This window comes from Cibotium barometz, chromosome 15, assembly GCF_041138505.1.
Source record: "Cibotium barometz isolate CiBa-2024 chromosome 15, ASM4113850v1, whole genome shotgun sequence".
Classification (NCBI taxonomy): Eukaryota; Viridiplantae; Streptophyta; class Polypodiopsida; order Cyatheales; family Cibotiaceae; genus Cibotium; species Cibotium barometz.
The window spans coordinates 59,086,549-59,104,542 of NC_141060.1; the positions used below are offsets into that span (position 1 = coordinate 59,086,549).

The 17,994-nt window shown below is 44.5% G+C and overlaps 1 protein-coding gene across 2 annotated transcripts in view; it reads right to left on the reverse strand.

The window, feature by feature from the left end:
- Positions 1–857: 857 nt before the first annotated feature.
- LOC147631489 (uncharacterized) overlaps positions 858–17,994 on the reverse strand; it is a 38,850-nt gene continuing 21,713 nt past the window's right edge. For both annotated transcript variants that reach the window (XM_086809878.1, XM_086809879.1), the window contains exons 3-8: positions 12,368–12,490; positions 12,009–12,233; positions 2,752–2,848; positions 2,481–2,584; positions 1,685–1,736; positions 858–1,584 (exon numbers count right to left, since the gene is read on the reverse strand). In XM_086809878.1, coding sequence (XP_086666004.1) covers positions 1,330–1,584; positions 1,685–1,736; positions 2,481–2,584; positions 2,752–2,848; positions 12,009–12,233; positions 12,368–12,490 — 856 coding nt within the window. In that variant the 3' untranslated portion in view covers positions 858–1,329. The remainder of the gene's footprint in view (positions 1,585–1,684; positions 1,737–2,480; positions 2,585–2,751; positions 2,849–12,008; positions 12,234–12,367; positions 12,491–17,994) is intronic.

Sequence of the window (17,994 nt, forward strand, 5' to 3'; positions counted from 1 at the left end):
GAGAGGTTGAGATTAGAAACTGAAAACCTACCTTGTCTTTGCTATGTTGTTGGGCCACTATACGTCAAGTCGTACACTAATCATATGCAGATTGATGCTACAATCACTAGAAACTCAAAAAGAGTGATTGATTGTGTGTGGGGGCACATCAGTGCAAACCACTAAAGTTTCAAGAGTGCAAGGGAGTCTTAGGTGTACAATGGTATATTAATAACCCATAACTATGTGTGGGAGGTGAATGAGTGAAAAGATGAGTTAAATTTGAAGAACCAATTCCTGTGTAGTCCATCAAATAAATGTGAATGAAATCAAACACAAGGTTTTTCACTGTGGACACCCAGATCAAGGGTGCTTAGACGTGGGTCTAAACTCTTGCACACGTGGAAGATGTTAGACCCTTACATACGTGGAAGAGATATGTGTTGAGCACGTGGGAGAGATGAGTTGAGCATGTGGGAGAGAGGTGCGAGACGTGTCAAGCACGTGCGAGATTTATGTTGGGTATGTGCCACGTGGGTGAGATTGCTGAGAATGTGGAAGAGCACGTGGTTGATAGATAATGAACGTAATATGAGGTGCTACTAGTCGCCAACGAGTGTGTAAGAGAGGTCCTCGTCCCCACTTGCAATGGAACCCCACATGCCTACCACTCGAATATATAAGAAGAGTGAGGAGGAGAAGAAGAATACGAGAATTAAGAGAATTAAGAGGAATTTGATGGAGATGATCATGGAAGAACATACGAGAGTAACTTACTTTGTAGTGAATGTTTTGAGTGTGGAATTCAACCTCAACGTAAACAGCATTGACCCAATACCAAAAACAGTTTGAACAAGTTGTTTGCCCCACAGACCATATCACCATAAATGAAGAACCGAGTGTAATGTCAGCTATCCAAGCATTACATAATTATGGCATGTTGTACCTCAATTAGTTACCAGCCAATAATGTGGATTCCCACATGTACAGGTGGTTAAAAGAATACTAAATTGTTCAAATGTGGCTGTTTCAGCTGTTCAAATGCAGCTGTTAGCTATCCAAGCATACATAATTATGGCATGTTGTGGTCTCACCTCAATTTAATTACCAGCCAACAATTGTGTATTCCTCCATGTACAGGCTAAATTGTTTCAAAAGAGTACAGGTTTCTTTGAAATACCATCTTGCTTTTAGATACCATAGTAACACATTGACACCTTTGAAGAGTATTTTGACTTTAAAACCCCCTCCCAAACAACCTCCAATGGAAGGAAAAAGAGTCCCGAAATAGAAATACCAATCAGTTACGCATCACAGAATCCTCAAACTAGGAGGTTGGGGTTAAGCTTATTATGCTGATGTGCGAAGGAATGCAACGGTAGAAACCTTTGTCCCTTCTATGCCTCCAAATCGAAATGTTGGATAGGTTCTAACATGTTCGATGTAGTGAAATACATGCTGCGCATCGGAAGATGAAGATGATGTAGAAGAAGTCGAAACCGAATCCTCCCCTCGCAGATAGAAGGTACCAATAGTTGGGCTTTGCATGTAAGAGCATGCTTCATCCACCAGCTCATCTTTGGTGCTATTGCATGAAGTGATAACCTAGACAAACACTCAACACAAGATACATCAGCAATTCTGCATAAACCTAGCCGAAGCATAATTACGACCACCAATTGATGGTTATAGGGCTAGAATATACCAAAACACCACCTGGAGCAATGAGCTTTGATACAGCTTTCCAATACATGGCCCTGCAGGACGAGGAGAAGAAATCCAAGGCAAATTTAGTCAAGCTTCTTTAAGAATCTCTCCCGTTTTCAACCCGAGACATCCAGCAGGCAGCCAAACCTGCCCTGCCGGCCCACCATATGCACCCAGCTGCCTACTAGACCCAACAAATTGAGATTGTGTAGGATCTGAAGTTCGGGGACAAAAAAAGTGGTTGGTCAGTGCTATCTTTTGGCTCTGCACTTTGACTTGATAAGGCGAAGATATTTTGGCACAGTGCAGGCATCCAAACTGGAATCAATTGTCCACTGTTTCAACCCCGAAAAACCAAACTAAATTGTCGTTTGGTTTTTCTCAATCAGTATATATACCAATGGAAAGTTCAGATTATGTCCCAAACTCAACAAAAACCAAAGTGCGATCTCAAATCCATCAGAGTCTACTGACAAAACTTCAAATCATCAACTCATTGTGCACAGCGTAGATTAATTTCTACATCCCCACTCGCATCATCAGCGACCAAAAGTAGGTGCAGGTCACGCATAAAGATACGTCCGCTATAGTAAGACAGATCTTTATAAATAAAACATCATACTGAGTTTTCCACATTTCTCTGAAGGTAATAGGCAGACTCAGCCATGATGAAGGCTAGCAGTACAGAACACACACACACACACACACACACACACACACACAGACAGTAGCTGATTGGACAAATGCACCGCTGAAGTAGAAGCAATTACTGTAAACCAGTTAATAGCGGTTACCTTTTTTGGGCTCCTCCTGGGTGGAGACCAATTGCATCAAGAGTGCCTTTGTCAGTTACAAGCTTGAACTGTGAATGCAGCTTCGTCTCTAGAATATCATCCACCTGCATGACAATTTTTTAATATTTTTTTAATAGGTCAGATGACTCACATTTTACATATAAACTCATGGGTATCCTACATTCCAACAATACACAATAGTGAATGTCAACCATCAGAATCCCAAGGGATAAGTAGGGTGAACTTGACTACCCAAAAAAGGAAACATTACCATGAACTTGATGTCACTGTAACCATTGCGATCAGCAACTGCTTTTGCCAGCTCCACAGCACTTTCACTGAAGTCGATCCCAGTAAGGTTGGTGAAACTGCACAAATCCGCCAGTCAATCTTTTAGAGTGTCCAATTGGCATAGTCAAGCAAACATGTCAATTATGATTAAAATGGTATTATCAATGCAGTTGTCCCGTCCCATGCAATCGAATTGAAATCTGGCATCCATCATACCACTTCAGATGGAAAGACATGGAAGATGGCAGAACCCTGGCCTGCACAAGAGGTGGTAATACACCCAACACCGACCACCGGCAGACCTGCAGAACCATCACGGTCATCCACCTCGAGTTCCGATCCCCCTGAAGAGATCCCAGTAAATTGCCTCACTGCCAGTACAGTCCACACCAGATGGAACCCTAGTGGTCCCACCTCCCAAGTAGGAAGCAGCTCCAGGAGACCCTCTTATAGCAGCAGGGGATCTTCCCACTCTCCAGACACCCCCCCCCCCCCAAAAACCAAAACCTTGCCCCTCTTCAGCAACTCCTTCCTCGCCCCCTGTTCTTCTGCCAGCCTTGCAGCCTCACCAGTCATCCCATCCCCCAGCCACTCCTGATCCTTCTACCTTCACCAGGAACCCCTCTTTTCAGCGCTACGCTAATCCAGTGGAGACCATCATTGCACTTGTTCCATGGACTACAGTGGACCATTCTTTCCCACCATGACTGCCTATCTAGGTGCTCTCCCATGCGGATAGAGCGGCTCCTCGAGTTCTTCCACGTGCTAACCCTACCCCTCCGGATCCCAGTAGCAAGCTGAGCAAAGGACAAAGCAACACCCATCGCCAGTAACTGGTCATGGATAACTTTGGTCTTCATGAGAAAGAACTGCATAGAACTACGAGCAAGAATAACAAACCGTAGAGTTACCCTTGCAAAGTAATTGCACGCATTGACGAATCTCGAGCAAAGAGATCCTCCAATTTGGACCATACCTGATGAGCACTGGTAAGAGTTTGCAAAGCCGGTGAGACCTCCTTTGTGATGGTCCACACAAGCACTCAATGCACCTTCGAATCACGATTCTCCCAGAGTCTTGTAATTCCGCAAGGAATTCGTCCTCTTGATCCTGGGTCCACCTCCTAGAGTTCTGAGGACGCTCGAGCTTCTTCTCAGTGCCCTGAACAATCTCCCACAAACCATTGTGGATGAACCAGATCCACATATTCAGCTTCCAATGGACATAGTTGGTGCAACTTGTCCTCCTTGTTTGTAAGGGGGGAGCCATATCCACAACAACAAAGGACACAAATCTCAGCACTCCAAGACTCCTCTCGAGCACTCTCCACCGAAGCGAGGCACCAAGACCAATCAGCCCCTTCTCAAATCTGACCACCAAAACAGTCCACCAAAACTCACCAAAAACACCCAACCGGAGGGAGGGGAGGCCAGGGCAGAAGTAGAGATGTCAGGGCCACTTGTCGGGATGCACCACACGTAAATAAAACACCTTCCACTGCAGTCCACGGTGTAAAAACAGAGAAAACAGCTCTTTCATCGTGATCAATGCTGAAAAGCAGCACCAAGAAGCTTGCCGATGATGCTTGGCACGAAGCAGCAGCACCAAGGCAACCCGGGGAGTGAAATGCTGATGAGGAAGAGCATGGGGAGAAGAAAATGCAGCTATGTAGAGAAAACGCAGCCACTATTTGTTGCTCCAGAAAACGCAGCAGATGGAAGGAGAAACAACCGCCTTCAGTAGCCAAAACGCAACCAACTGAGAAGGAGATACAGCCGCCTTCAGTAGTTCAAAAGGCAGCCAGAGAAGGAGCAGAATCGCAGATGAGGGCAGCTAGGATCTTTAAGTGATTTGATACCATGTTGGAGTAGGCACAAGCGGAAGCATAGACAAAACAAGAGAGAGAAGAGGGAGCAAAGGAGAGAGAGCTTGTGGACAAGATCACTTTTTATAATAGCATGCAGCTTTACAATGGCAAAAGCCAACAAGGAAGTGTTGAACTTGTGCTTGGGAATGGATTACATCAAGTGAATATGTGAGGCCCCTTTTATAGTGAAGGGAGTGAGTTGGCCGACTGCTCATAGAGCTGGCTGGCTGGCTGCTCACAACTTCCTAAAAATAGGAGAAATAGCTAAAATACCCAAAAATAGGTAAAGCCAATAAATACACTGAGATGGACAATTCTAACACCCCCTCTGCAGCTCATATTGTGCAAGAGTCTGAAGAAGATAAGCTAATGAAGATGCAACCATGGACCCTCAGATACCGGAATCACCTCGGAGAGAGCACCCACCAACCTGTTTCCTCGAAACAAAATTGCCACCATGAACAGCGAGGAACTTTGCTTGGTTCCGAATTCCCACAAAAGTGTGGAGTAATCTCCAAGAATAAGATGATGAGCTCTTGGACACACCACACCCATAATCCCCAATAGTGGACTGTAAACACATCATGTCCCAAAAGCCTCGAACGATGAACGATTACTTGGAACAAACCCAGTCCATAATCTCTGCTATACCAAAGATGACCATGTCCTGCCAGATTTTTAATGCTTGGAACTCCAACTCACGATTCCCATGCACCAACAAATAGAGCTGCTACTAGTCCCCTCTCTTGCCCACAAGCCTCCTCTAGGTGGAAGCACATAGGGGGAAGGAACTACATGTATACTAGCTAAGTACACCATCTTGGTCCTCCCAAGCCGGAAGCGCCCTGGGAGCCCTAGATGTGGCACTAGAAGTATCTGTATCACTGTCGCATGTCGTGTCTTTACCCTTCTTCTGAGATAAAGATGTCATGTGCATCACAGATGCCATGGACATTTCTAGGGCTAGATCCAGAAGAGGCAAGCAGATAAAGACTAGGAACCAGTAGAAGTTGGACATGGAGCAAGATTTGGAGCAGAGCATGGATCAGAAGTGTGTCGGCTGCATGTAGGATGACATCAGCAACACCAGTGGGCTGTCGGCTGCAGGACAGAGGGGTGCTGGCTGAAGGCGCATCAAGAGACTCAAGTCGGCAGCATTTAATGGATTTAATGATTTATGAACTGGCCGACCAGCAGTCGGCCAGTTTCTCATGCACTCCAAGGGGCTATAAATAGCACCCTTGCTCTTTGTATTAGCCATTCCACCCACTAGGGGTGTGAGTCAGTAGGAGGGTCCCATAGGGGGCCAGAATTAGGGTTTATCACCTTTTCAAGAGGGCAGCCAAGTGCTGCAAAGATCTGTACCTTTTTTTGTACATAGTATATACTGAAATTCCAGCACTTCTCACTCTCTCTCTCTACTCTCTCTCTACCTGCGTTTTTGCATCATGGTGCGTTTTTGCATCAGAAGGTCTTCAAGAGTGTTTAGGGCTGAAAGAAGACTACCCAGAGCTTCCGCACGTTACATTGGTATCAGAGCATCAGGCCCAGCCAACCTAAACACTGATTCAGTCCCATATGATGGTGTACAGGTCCAAGGTACAGGAAAGTACACGGATTCGAAGCCCAAGGCGGGAACACAGATCGGGAAGAACTCCCAGGAGGTTTGTTGGTGGTGTTCCACAGTGCCAGATGGGGATGGCAGTTCCGTGAGCCAGATGGGTTCTAAGGGAACGGTCCCAAGGGAGGTTGATCCTCCAAGGGTGATGTGAGAGTGCCAGACTCAGTTCCAGGAACGAAGACCAAGACGGTGTTCAGAGCCAGGGGCAGGAATGGATTGTGGACTAGAGGAAGATCAGATGCATAGATCTTCATCAGAGACAGAGTGGTTTGGAGAACAGATCGGATTTTCAGAGAAAAAGGTTTGCCAGGGATGGATGATGACAGAGGGACTTCGGAACAGGATTGGGATGATGACAGTCATCCAAGAGCAGATTGGATTCCCGTCATCAAGTTTAGCAGAGGGGGATGTCATGTGCATCACAGATGCCATGGACATTTCTAGGGCTAGATCCAGAAGAGGCAAGCAGATAAAGACTAGGAACCAGTAGAAGTTGGACATGGAGCAAGATTTGGAGCAGAGCATGGATCAGAAGTGTGTCGGCTGCATGTAGGATGACATCAGCAACACCAGTGGGCTGTCGGCTGCAGGACAGAGGGGTGCTGGCTGAAGGCGCATCAAGAGACTCAAGTCGGCAGCATTTAATGGATTTAATGATTTATGAACTGGCCGACCAGCAGTCGGCCAGTTTCTCATGCACTCCAAGGGGCTATAAATAGCACCCTTGCTCTTTGTATTAGCCATTCCACCCACTAGGGGTGTGAGTCAGTAGGAGGGTCCCATAGGGGGCCAGAATTAGGGTTTATCACCTTTTCAAGAGGGCAACCAAGTGCTGCAAAGATCTGTACCTTTTTTTGTACATAGTATATACTGAAATTCCAGCACTTCTCACTCTCTCTCTCTACTCTCTCTCTACCTGCGTTTTTGCATCATGGTGCGTTTTTGCATCAGAAGGTCTTCAAGAGTGTTTAGGGCTGAAAGAAGACTACCCAGAGCTTCCGCACGTTACAAAAGACTTGCCCTTGGTCTTGTCCTTCTTCTTGGACAAACAATCCTTGGACAAATGTCCTCTCTTCCCACATGAGAAGCAACGACTCCAACCTTTCTTTTGAACTGAAGTAAGTGCCTGATCAAAACTGTTCAGAGACACCTTCATCTGACCCTGAGAAACGACGCCGGACTCTTCTTCCAAGAGAAGGGAGCTAAGGTCATCAAAATCCAATGGAGTGGTTGTGACCAAGCACCGCAAAGCTCGGGAAACCACATCATACTCCGAGGGAAGCTTGGTGAGGATAAGTGCAGCTAGCTGGGCAGAGGACAAAGCAACACCCATCGCCAGTAACTGGTCACGGATAACTTTGGTCTTCATGAGAAAGGACTGCATAGAACTACCAACCGGAAATAACAAACTGTAAAGTTGCCCTTGCAAAAAGTAATTGCCCGCATCAACAAATCTCGAGCAAAGAGATCCTCCAATTTGGGCCATACTTGATGAGCATTGGTAAGAGTTTGCACGGCCGAAGAGATCTCCTTTGTTTGTGATGGTCCGCACAAGCACTGAATGCACCTTCGAATCACGATTCTCCCAGTCTTGTAATTCCGCAAGGAATTCGTCCTCTTGATCTTGGGTCCACTTACAAGAGTTCTAAGGACGCTCGGGCTTCTTCTCAGTGCCCTGAACAATCTCCCACAAACCCTTGTGGATGAACCAGATCCACGTATTCAACTTCCAATGGGTATAGTTGGTGCCGTCCAACTTGTACTCCTTGTTCGTAAGGGGGTAGCCATATCCACAGAAACAAAGGACACAAATCTCAGCACTCCAAGACTCCTCTCAAGCACTCTTCAACGAAGTGAGGCACCAGGACCAATCAGCCCCCTCTCAAATCTGAGAGAGAGAGAGAGAGAGGCTAGACAGCAGCAAAACAGTCCACCAAAACTCACCGAAAACACCCAACCGGAGGGAGGGGAGGCCAGGGCAAAAGTAGAGATGTCGGGGCCGCTTGTCGGGATGCACCACACGCAAATAAAACACCTTCCACTACAGTCCACGCTGTAAAAACAGAGAAAACAGCTCTTTCACCACGATCAATGCTGAAAAACAGCACCAAGAAGCTTGCCGATGATGCTTGGCACGAAGCAGCAGCAACAAGGCAGCCCGGGGAGTGAAGCGCTGATGAGGAAGAGCACGGGGAGAACAAAACACAGCTATGTAGAGAAAACGCAGCGCTCCAAAAAACACAGCAGATGGAAGGAGAAACAGCCACCTTCAGTAGCCAAAAACGCAACCAGCTAAGAAGGTGATACAGCCGCCTTCAGTAGTCAAAAACGCAGCCAGCAAAGAAGGAGCAAAATTGCAGATGAGGGCAGCCAGGATCCTTAAGCAATTGATACCATGTTGGACTTTGCACAGGCGGAAGCATAGACAAAACAAGAGAGACAAGAGGGAGCAAAGGAGAGAGAGCTTGTGGCAATATCACCTTTTATAATAGCATGCAGCTTTACAATGGCAATACCCAACAAGGAAGTGTTGAACTTGTGCTTGGGAATGGATTACATCAAGTGAATATGTGAGGCCCCTTTTATAGCGAAGGGAGTGAGCTGGCCGACTGCTAATAGAGCTGGCTGGCTGGCTGCTCATGACTTCCTGAAAATAGGAGAAATAGCTAAAATACCAAAAATAGGTAAAGCCAATAAATACACTGAGATGCACAATTCTAACATGATAACCATATAGATGCGTCGAGCCATCGTATATGTATAAATCCTCGAGCAAAGATGTGCCAAAAACTTAATCCATAGTCATTGAACATATCCATATAAGAAACCATATAAACCAAGCTTTTCAGCCATTAACAATGTTTACCTTAAACAGTTCAAGGCAAACAACACACAATTCTCCTTGTAGGGACATACAAGGGTTAAGTGTCCAAAAACACTTGCAATAAATTGCAGAAAGCACCAACAAAGTATATTTAGCTTTTGTTTGCCAAATTTGTCATGAAGCCAAAAGAAATATCTCCTCACCATATCCATAAGATATCCTGAGATATATCTTCAAATAGCTTGCCGGTAAGCTTGATTATATAATCCACAATATCCATATGGAAAGAGTGCAAAACACACGCACAAAAAACCAACTCCATATTCCGAGGATAAAATCTATGTATTCATAAATCCTTAGACCAACCTGTCTAGTTCTCATGACTGCTTCAACAAGCTCAATAGCAAAACTGTTGGTCAGCATAGTCCCCACTTTTGATCTTTTCTCTTTCTCATTGTTGGAAGCAAGCCTCTTGCTCCGAGAAAGCTTATGCTCTGATACCACTGTCACTAATCGAGGACCCCAGACAATAGACAGACACTTCAAATACTAGACAAAGCATGAAAACACAGCAGGAGAACCATAAACAATATACAACACCGCACTAAGCCGGAACAGCTGGCCCCCCTTAGGAACTTCTTTATTCAAATAGAAGCTTTTTTACAAGAAACCAAGGTGCGGGTGCGACTTGCACCAGATTTTCCACAAAGCATCAGCACAACACCTAGAGCCAAGACACAAACAACACCAAAAGCTGTCCAAAACAGTCCCAATATCAGCCCCAGACACTACCTGTTGCACGGCCAAATTTGTGAAAGACAAGAACATTGACTAAAACCACGTGTGGGAGCTGTACGCGGATGCTGGGCAGATGCTGAACAGCCAACAGGAAATCACTTTGCGGTGGCTAGCAACAAGAGGGAGAAGAAAACTTCTGTATGGCCAACTCTGAGAGAAGAGGACAGCGGCCCACTATACGGCCAACACTAAAGGATGGAAAATCACCAAGAGAGAATGTATGATGTGAGGGGGAGGGAGGCTGCCTTGGGCCCTTAAAGCCCTGGTCTAGAGACTCAAACGGGTAGAAACGGGTAGATCAAACTTACCAAAAAAAAAATTCGTTGATTGTGGACACCTCGAACCATTGGAGGCGCACCTCGTAATAACTATGATCCACCCTCATAAATATGATGTGAACACATGAATATGTCCTGTTTTGAGCCTATTTTCCACACGTGTCCATCTTGTCATTCCAATCACTTGCACGCACATGCAATCCAATCTTGGGCGCCCACAAAGATGTCTAGGGTGCTCGGAACCATAGTAACATGAAATGATTCGTCCATTTTCTTGTTTCGAAGGTTTCGTTTCATTTTGATTCTGCTTTTTTGGACGAAACGCAAAGGTTTCAAAATGACACTTCTTATATACACATACCAAATTTATAACATAGCCAACAGAAAGATGAAGACTTGCAATTGAAGGCTAAAAATTTGGGAGGGAAATCTGAAATTTCATAAAATTTTAAAAATTGAGCATGAAAATGTCCAAATTTATGAGAGATTGGGAGAGAGAACGTGATTAGAGACTAGTGGGTATGAAATCCATGATTTTGGGAGAGGTTTCACTCTAGGTTTTTTGGTATTTTCAAAATTTGGGCAAGAAAAGGAGAGAAGGAGAAGAGGAAATAAATAAGGGAAGAGGAGAAAAGGGAAGGAGGTGAGAACTTAGAAGGAGAGGAAGAGGAGGGAAGAAGAGGGGTGGACCGTGGAGGAGAAGAGAGAAAGAGGAGGGAAGAGGAGGCGTGGAGGAGAAGCAGTGGAGGGAAGAGGAGTGGACGAGGAGAAGAGGCGGTGCAGCAGGCTGCAGCAAGGAGCCGCCGGGAAGAACCGTGGGATGCGCGAAGTGGTAAACATGGGTGCAAAGAGTGGCCAGAAATCACATTTGCCAAAAAAAAAACAAAAAAAAATCTTCCACCCGTTTTTTTGGTCACTTTGACATTTGGGCGAAACACCGTTTCAATGGAGAGGTTTCATTTTGTTTCGCAATGTTTCATGCTAGAAACATTTTGTGCCATTTCGAAAGGATGAAACACGTTTTTATGTTACCATGCTCGGACCCCAATCCGGGATAAGTCTATAAATCCAGATAAATAGAATACTGATAAAATTCATGTGGCTCCCGTAAATTCTGGAAATGGTGGAGGAGGGGGGGGGGTGGGGGGTGGGGGGGTTGGGGGGGACATGCTGGCTAGCGCTCCAGCCTTGTGTTACCAACCTTCCTTTAACCTACTCTGGTTTAAGATTTTGACAGTGTACCGCTCTTGAAACTCTTCTCTAGCCCTATATAATTAATCTTATAGGCATAGCCCACCACCTCTAGGCCACATATCGCCACTGTCCTTGTTTCCAAGCTTCCCGCCTCATACACACACACATTTCATAAATACAGATTACAATAACACAAATCCTCATAAGTAGGCCATCACACCATTCATAAAATTAGCAGTTGAATAAACTATCCTTTAGGGCAATGTCGCTTCCTCTTCTATCACGCCCCCTCTTCCCCTTTCCATTTTGAAAAAGGAGGGCATCTTACAAGAAGACATGTGCTTAGTTTCATGGCTACATCCTTACATTTCTGGCACTGCACTAAATTGATAAAGGTGCTAAATTATCACCTGTTATCATCACATCATGTTCTATATTTCTACAACTACACACGAGTTCATCACCAGGAGTACCCACCACTTCCAAAACTTAGCTACACTTCACTGAGACAGATAAAGAGCATGCCAAGGTGCTGATGACACCAAGGTACCAGCCATTGATAAAGTGCTTATGACACCAAGGTATGATGTCTTACCATCAAAGGTTATATGAGTGCAGCAGTGCATAGTGACACAAATCAAGGGAGAAAAATTACCCCTGTTTTGCTAAAGCATGCAGCAAAATAAAATTGCCTGTGCCAATATCCAATACATTCCAAGTGGCCAATTCAGTGACCATCCGAGCTTCTGAAAAGATATCCGAGTCCACAATCGACAACAAAGAAAAACCCTCCAAGTTATCTGCCAAAAGACCTGCTGCAACACTAGCACATATCTTTGCCGTCCATGCAGCCATGGTATCCATAACTCCTTCCCCAAACCTATAAGAAGTTACCGATTAAAATCAGTGGCATAAAGCATCACTTTATTCAAGTAGCATACCTTCAATAATTGATACAATCAAATTGATGCTACATCAGCCCTATTCCTTAACCAAGCAAGTCCACGGTCTCACCAAACCTCCCCTGCATCTCCATGCTCATGAAAATTTGTAAGTTCCTCTGCATAGGCAGCATCCCAATGACTTTGCAATCCCAACATTGACTGTTCCAACTCATCTTCATCCTCTTTGTCAAAGCTATAAAAAATGAACGAACTTACTATAAGTCAAAAAGCTCTTTAAAAATGACACACAAAACATAATTTCACAAAAGTAAGTCCTGATATTATGTCATGCACAATGAAGGCCAGAATAGCCCCAAATTACATACATTGAATCACTATCACATAAGCTAGCACTGCGCTGTTAGACTTGTTGCACATTGATTGAGACTCAGAAATTGCTAGCCTGCCTGCACTATTTTGCTCACCTAGTTCTTGAAATGGTCTTGCTGGCTGTAACGGGGAGTGTGTTATCTTGGAGATCTTAATCATTCACTCAACCAGCAACACAAATAACCACAATGAAAAATGCCACACAAAGATAGATCACAGTACACCGCTATAGGGCTAGGCTGAAACCCCCTTACGATTTTTAATTTTTATTAGAAAAAATCATTCCATTAGTTACCAAAACGCAGCCAAAACCGCTAAGTACATGACCCAGTCTCAATCGTGGGAGGCAAGCAAAAACATTGGGGACACAAGGGGCTCTTCCTCCCTGGCTGGCCGCTCTCGGAAAACCCCCCTTAGGATTTTACAGTTTACTACCAGACAAGTTCTGATTTGTACAAACTTTGTGGGTGTCCGGTCCAAGACCGACTATACAATGAATACATAATCTAAACAAGATTTGCTGATACCAATGTTGGTTCTTCCAACGGATCCCCCTAGTGACAACCTACCAAGCAAGAGATCCAAGCTCTAGACATCGCTTGAGTCCAAGGCCACCGTGAAACGTTTCATTGCTCAAACGAAACATTGCTGATGGAAGAATTGGGCAACCAATTTGGGGGTTTTGCCCAAACCGGAATCAAACCTGAATTTAAAGGTTTTGCCCAAACCCTAGAATTGGTGGAAGAATTGGGCAACCAATTTGGGGATCCAAATTGAGATTTGCTCAAATTGGGCAACCAATTAGGGGATTTTGTCCCAAATTGGACAAAACCCCCCAAATTTGGGCATCGAATTGAATGCCCATTTCTAAATGTTGAGAAGATGGGCTATAGTTGTGATTTTTGTATGTTTTTCTCATTCTTCATAGAAGTCTCTTTCTTTAATTTTTTTTTTATTTTATTTTTTAAAAAACTGCCTGCCCTGAAACGTTCTACGTTTCACCAACGTTTCACGTTTCGCATTTCAGGGGAAGTGAGACGCATTTCGCGGTGACCCTACTTGTGTCACGTGCGCACACGTGGACATGACTAATCTCATGGCTAATCCTAGAATTGGTAGCAAGTTCAGCTAATTCTTTGAGCCTATAAATAGATATGCAAGTCCTAGCCATAAGTCATCTGATCCCCCACATGAGACAGGTCAATAGGCAGTCCATCAGTCCTTTTAGAAGGCCAAAGGCCACAGTAGTTGTACAAATAAAGACAACTGCTGCTCAAAGATGAGTCAGCCAACAGCTTTTCAAGGCTTGTCTGCAGCCGGTCACCACAAGGGAAGGCTTCAAACTGTCGACCAGCACCCACCAGCCACTTGGGTGATACCGGTTTTTGACAGCTAGCAGTAGACAGCTCTAGATCCAGTCGGCCAGCTCCTCCATGCACCAGAAAAGCATGCGACCAGCCCAAAATCGACTCTTCTCCAGTAATAGAGCTTGTTCCACCAAAAATGTCCAAGCGTGTGCTTTTTAGGTCCAGAGAGGGGCGTCTATAAGTAATCAGCCCATAAGTTTGTCCAGTGCCCATCCTTTGTCCAGTGTGTACACTTATAAGTTTGCCCAGCCACTTATAAGTGAGTCATGCCCAGTGTGTACACTTATAAGTTTGCCCGGCCACTTATAAGTGAGTGTGAACCTGCATCAATAAATATTAGTATGTGAAATCATAAAGCGGTAAATTGAGTTTGCAGGGACACTTACCCATAGTTACCACGGAACGTCGTTCCGCCTTCCTGGAACGCCGGAACGCCGTTCCGGGCGAAGGCACGTTCCCGGAACGCCGGAACGTTCCGCAAAAAAAAAAAAAAAAAAAAAAAATTATTATTTTTTTTTTTTTGCGGAACGTTTGTTTTGCTTGCAGAAATGTATGTTCATGTCTTGGGGGAGCAAATATTAGGAAGCATATTTGGCTATCCGTATACAAAAAGTTACATTTTTTTGTGTCATATGCTGACATGTCATATGACGTGGCGTTCCGCGACGTTCCCGATCCGCTCCCGTTCCCGTTCCCGCTCCCGTTCTAGCATCCGACGTTCCCGGAACGTTCCCGTTCCATGGTAACTATGCACTTACCACCTGTAAAACACATGTAGACCACCTATTATATATACCTAGATGAATCCAAGAACATGCAACCACCTATTAGTCCAAAACAAGTGTGCACATACACGTCCATAGGGTGCCCAGGTGTCCCCGGCCTGTCAAATCCCCATAGGATCTCCTTGTAGAACGCTCCTGGTACTGCAAACAACCACATAAACATGATGGGGGTGCAGGCCTGACTCACCTCCCAACCTTGACAGTCGTGGGCATGGTTGTCCCCACCGAGCCACGAGCTGAGCTAACTAGATGGACGTACCGACCAATCTCTACCTCGTGACGTCCCATACCGCCACGAAGCTACCCTCGCGGGCCTTGAGACTACTGTCGGCCTCGGCTGCATGAAGCAGGTGCACGTCTGCACTAGATCCAGGCTCCTGACCATAGAGCTCTCACAAAGACACGCGAGACTCTATATGACTAATGACTAACCTTGGCCACCCTTTTATAGGCTCTTGGCTTGTCATCGGACGTCCACACTTGGGCGCCCGCCCGTCCATACTTGGATGCCCGCCCGTTAGTCTATCCCTAACTCAGCTTGCCTAGTTCCAAGCTTCTAAAACCTCGAAGCTAGTCTTGTGTGTGTGTAGCACACGGTAGATACACACTGTGCACATGACATACTCCCCTTCCTCTAAGAGCTCACTCCTAAGCTCACTAAAAAGCCAGGGTAATCTCTCTGAAGTGTAGTCAAGGTCTCCCATGTAGCGTCCTCCTCAACACGATCCTTCCACTTGATCTTGTATTCCGTGATAAGTGTGTTACGCAATCTTCTTTCACGAAATCCAAGAATATTTTCAGGTTCGTGTGAAAGAAATGTCATGTCCTCAACATCTATGATTTCTTAAGGAGTAACTAACTGGTCTGTTCCACCCAGTACTTCCTTAAGTCTATTGACATGAAATACAAGATGAACTTTCACATGAGAAGGCAAATCCAATTCATATGCAACTGAACCAATCCGTCGTGTAATACGAAATGGTCCACAGTATCTAGGGGATAATTTCGGAGATCGACCTGTCCGTAAAGTCTCGGAATCTTTCGGAACTCGCAAATACACCATCGTGCCTTCAGAGAACTCTCTAGGTGAACGATGTCTATTAGAATAAAATCTGGCTTGGTCTTGAGCACTTCTAATAGATTCCTTTGCAACTTGTAACATTTCTTGCATATCTTGCAAAAAATTACGTGCTGCATCATGCTGAAGTCCTGAGAATCCCACTGTAACAGGTCATCTAGGTTGAAAACCATACATAAGCATGAAAGGACTAAAACCTGTACTCGTATGCTTAGTACTGTTATATGCAAATTCTAACATAGGAAGATAATCTTCCCATGAACTCTGCCTTTTGGATACATAAGCTCGAAGCATATCCTCCAAAATCTAATTCACTCTTTCAATAAAATCTGTCTCGCTCTTGAGCACTTCTAATAGATTCCTTTGTGACTTGTAACATTTCTTGCATATCTTGCAAAAAATTACGTGCTGCATAATGCTGAAGTCCTGAGAATCCCACTGTAACAGGTGATATAGGTTGAAAACCATACATAAGCATGAAAGGACTAAAACCTGTACTCGTATGCTTAGTACTGTTATATGCAAATTCTAACATAGGAAGATAATCTTCCCATGAACTCTGCCTTTTGGATACATAAGCTCGAAGCATATCCTCCAAAATCTGATTCACTCTTTCAATCTGGCCATCAGATTGAGGATGATCTGAGGAACTCAAATTCAAAGTTGTTTCCAACTTCTCAAAAATAAGTTTCCAAAAATCACTCGTAAACTGAGTCCCTATCACTGACTATGTCCTGCGATAATCCGTACAGTCTAAATAATTGCTCGATAAACTGCCTTGCTAATTGCGTAGCTGTAATGGTCTTTCGAGTCGGTAAAAATCTAGCCATTTTTGTCAAGCGATCTACCACAACCCAAATAGAATCGTTGCCTTGATATGTTCTTGGCAATCCCGTAATAAAATCCATGGAAATACTTTCCCATTTATTACCTGGGATTCGCAAAGGATGCAACAACCCAGCCTGTCTAAAGCGTTCAGCTTTATTTGCTTGACAAACTTGGCACTTGAGAACATAATCTTCTACATACCCTTTCATCTTTGGCCAATAAAAAGTGTGTTTCACTAACGATAATGTCCTATGTATCCCAAGTGTCCAGCAGAAGGGGTGTCGTGACACTCCTTAAGAATCTTGGACCTAATGTCCTGGATCTGTGGTACACAAATTTTGTCATTACAGAATAGTAAACCATTCCGAATCATCCACTGGCCTTTTGCAGCCTGAATGGTAGGCTACTCAGTCATCGAGTCTTGGTCAATCAATGAGCTCCCGTCCTGGATCTTCTGCCAAAATGGACCAAAATAACTATCAGTCCTGCAATGCCCTCTCAATGATTGAAATAAGTCAGTAGAAATCTCAGTGAACGACAAAGTATTCATCTCTCTAATTCGACTAAGCACATCTGCGACACTATTCATGGACCTTTTTCTATAACGAATCTCAAAATCAAAATCTTACATTAATTCAACCCATCGAGCTTTCCTTCCTCTCAAATCATCCGCATCACACGATTGACTGATGATCAATCAATACCACAAACTTGGAGCCATATAAATAATGTCTCCAAACCTTGAGAGCATGAATCACAGCATAAAGCTCCTTCTCAAGGGTTGGCCAACGAGATTGAGTGTCGTCTAGCTTTTTACTTTCAAAAGCAACAGGTCTACCATCTTGAAATAGAGCAGCCGCGATGGCATAGTCACTGGCATCAGTTTCAAGAACATAAGACCGACTAGGATCGGGTAATGCTAAGATAGGTGCTTCCTTGACTTTATCTTTCAAAAGTCTGAAGGCCAAATCCAGATCGTTATTCCAAGTGATAGGCTGATTTAACTTACGTCCACGACCTTTCAACAAGTCGGTCATCAGTAATGTGAGCTGAGAGTACTCCCGCACAAATTTCTGAAGAAAAACAACAAAACCAAGAAAAGAACGAAGTTGTCTCACTGTTCGCGGTTAGGCCAGGCCAGAACCTTCTGAACTCGGTCATAGTCAATGCTCAATCCATCTCTAGTGATCTTGAGTCCCGAGTAAATGATGTCTGTCATGAAAAACTCACATTTACTTAATTTAGTATATAGTCGATTCTGTCTTAAAATAGTTAAGACAATCGTGAGGTGTCTAACATGATCCTCAAG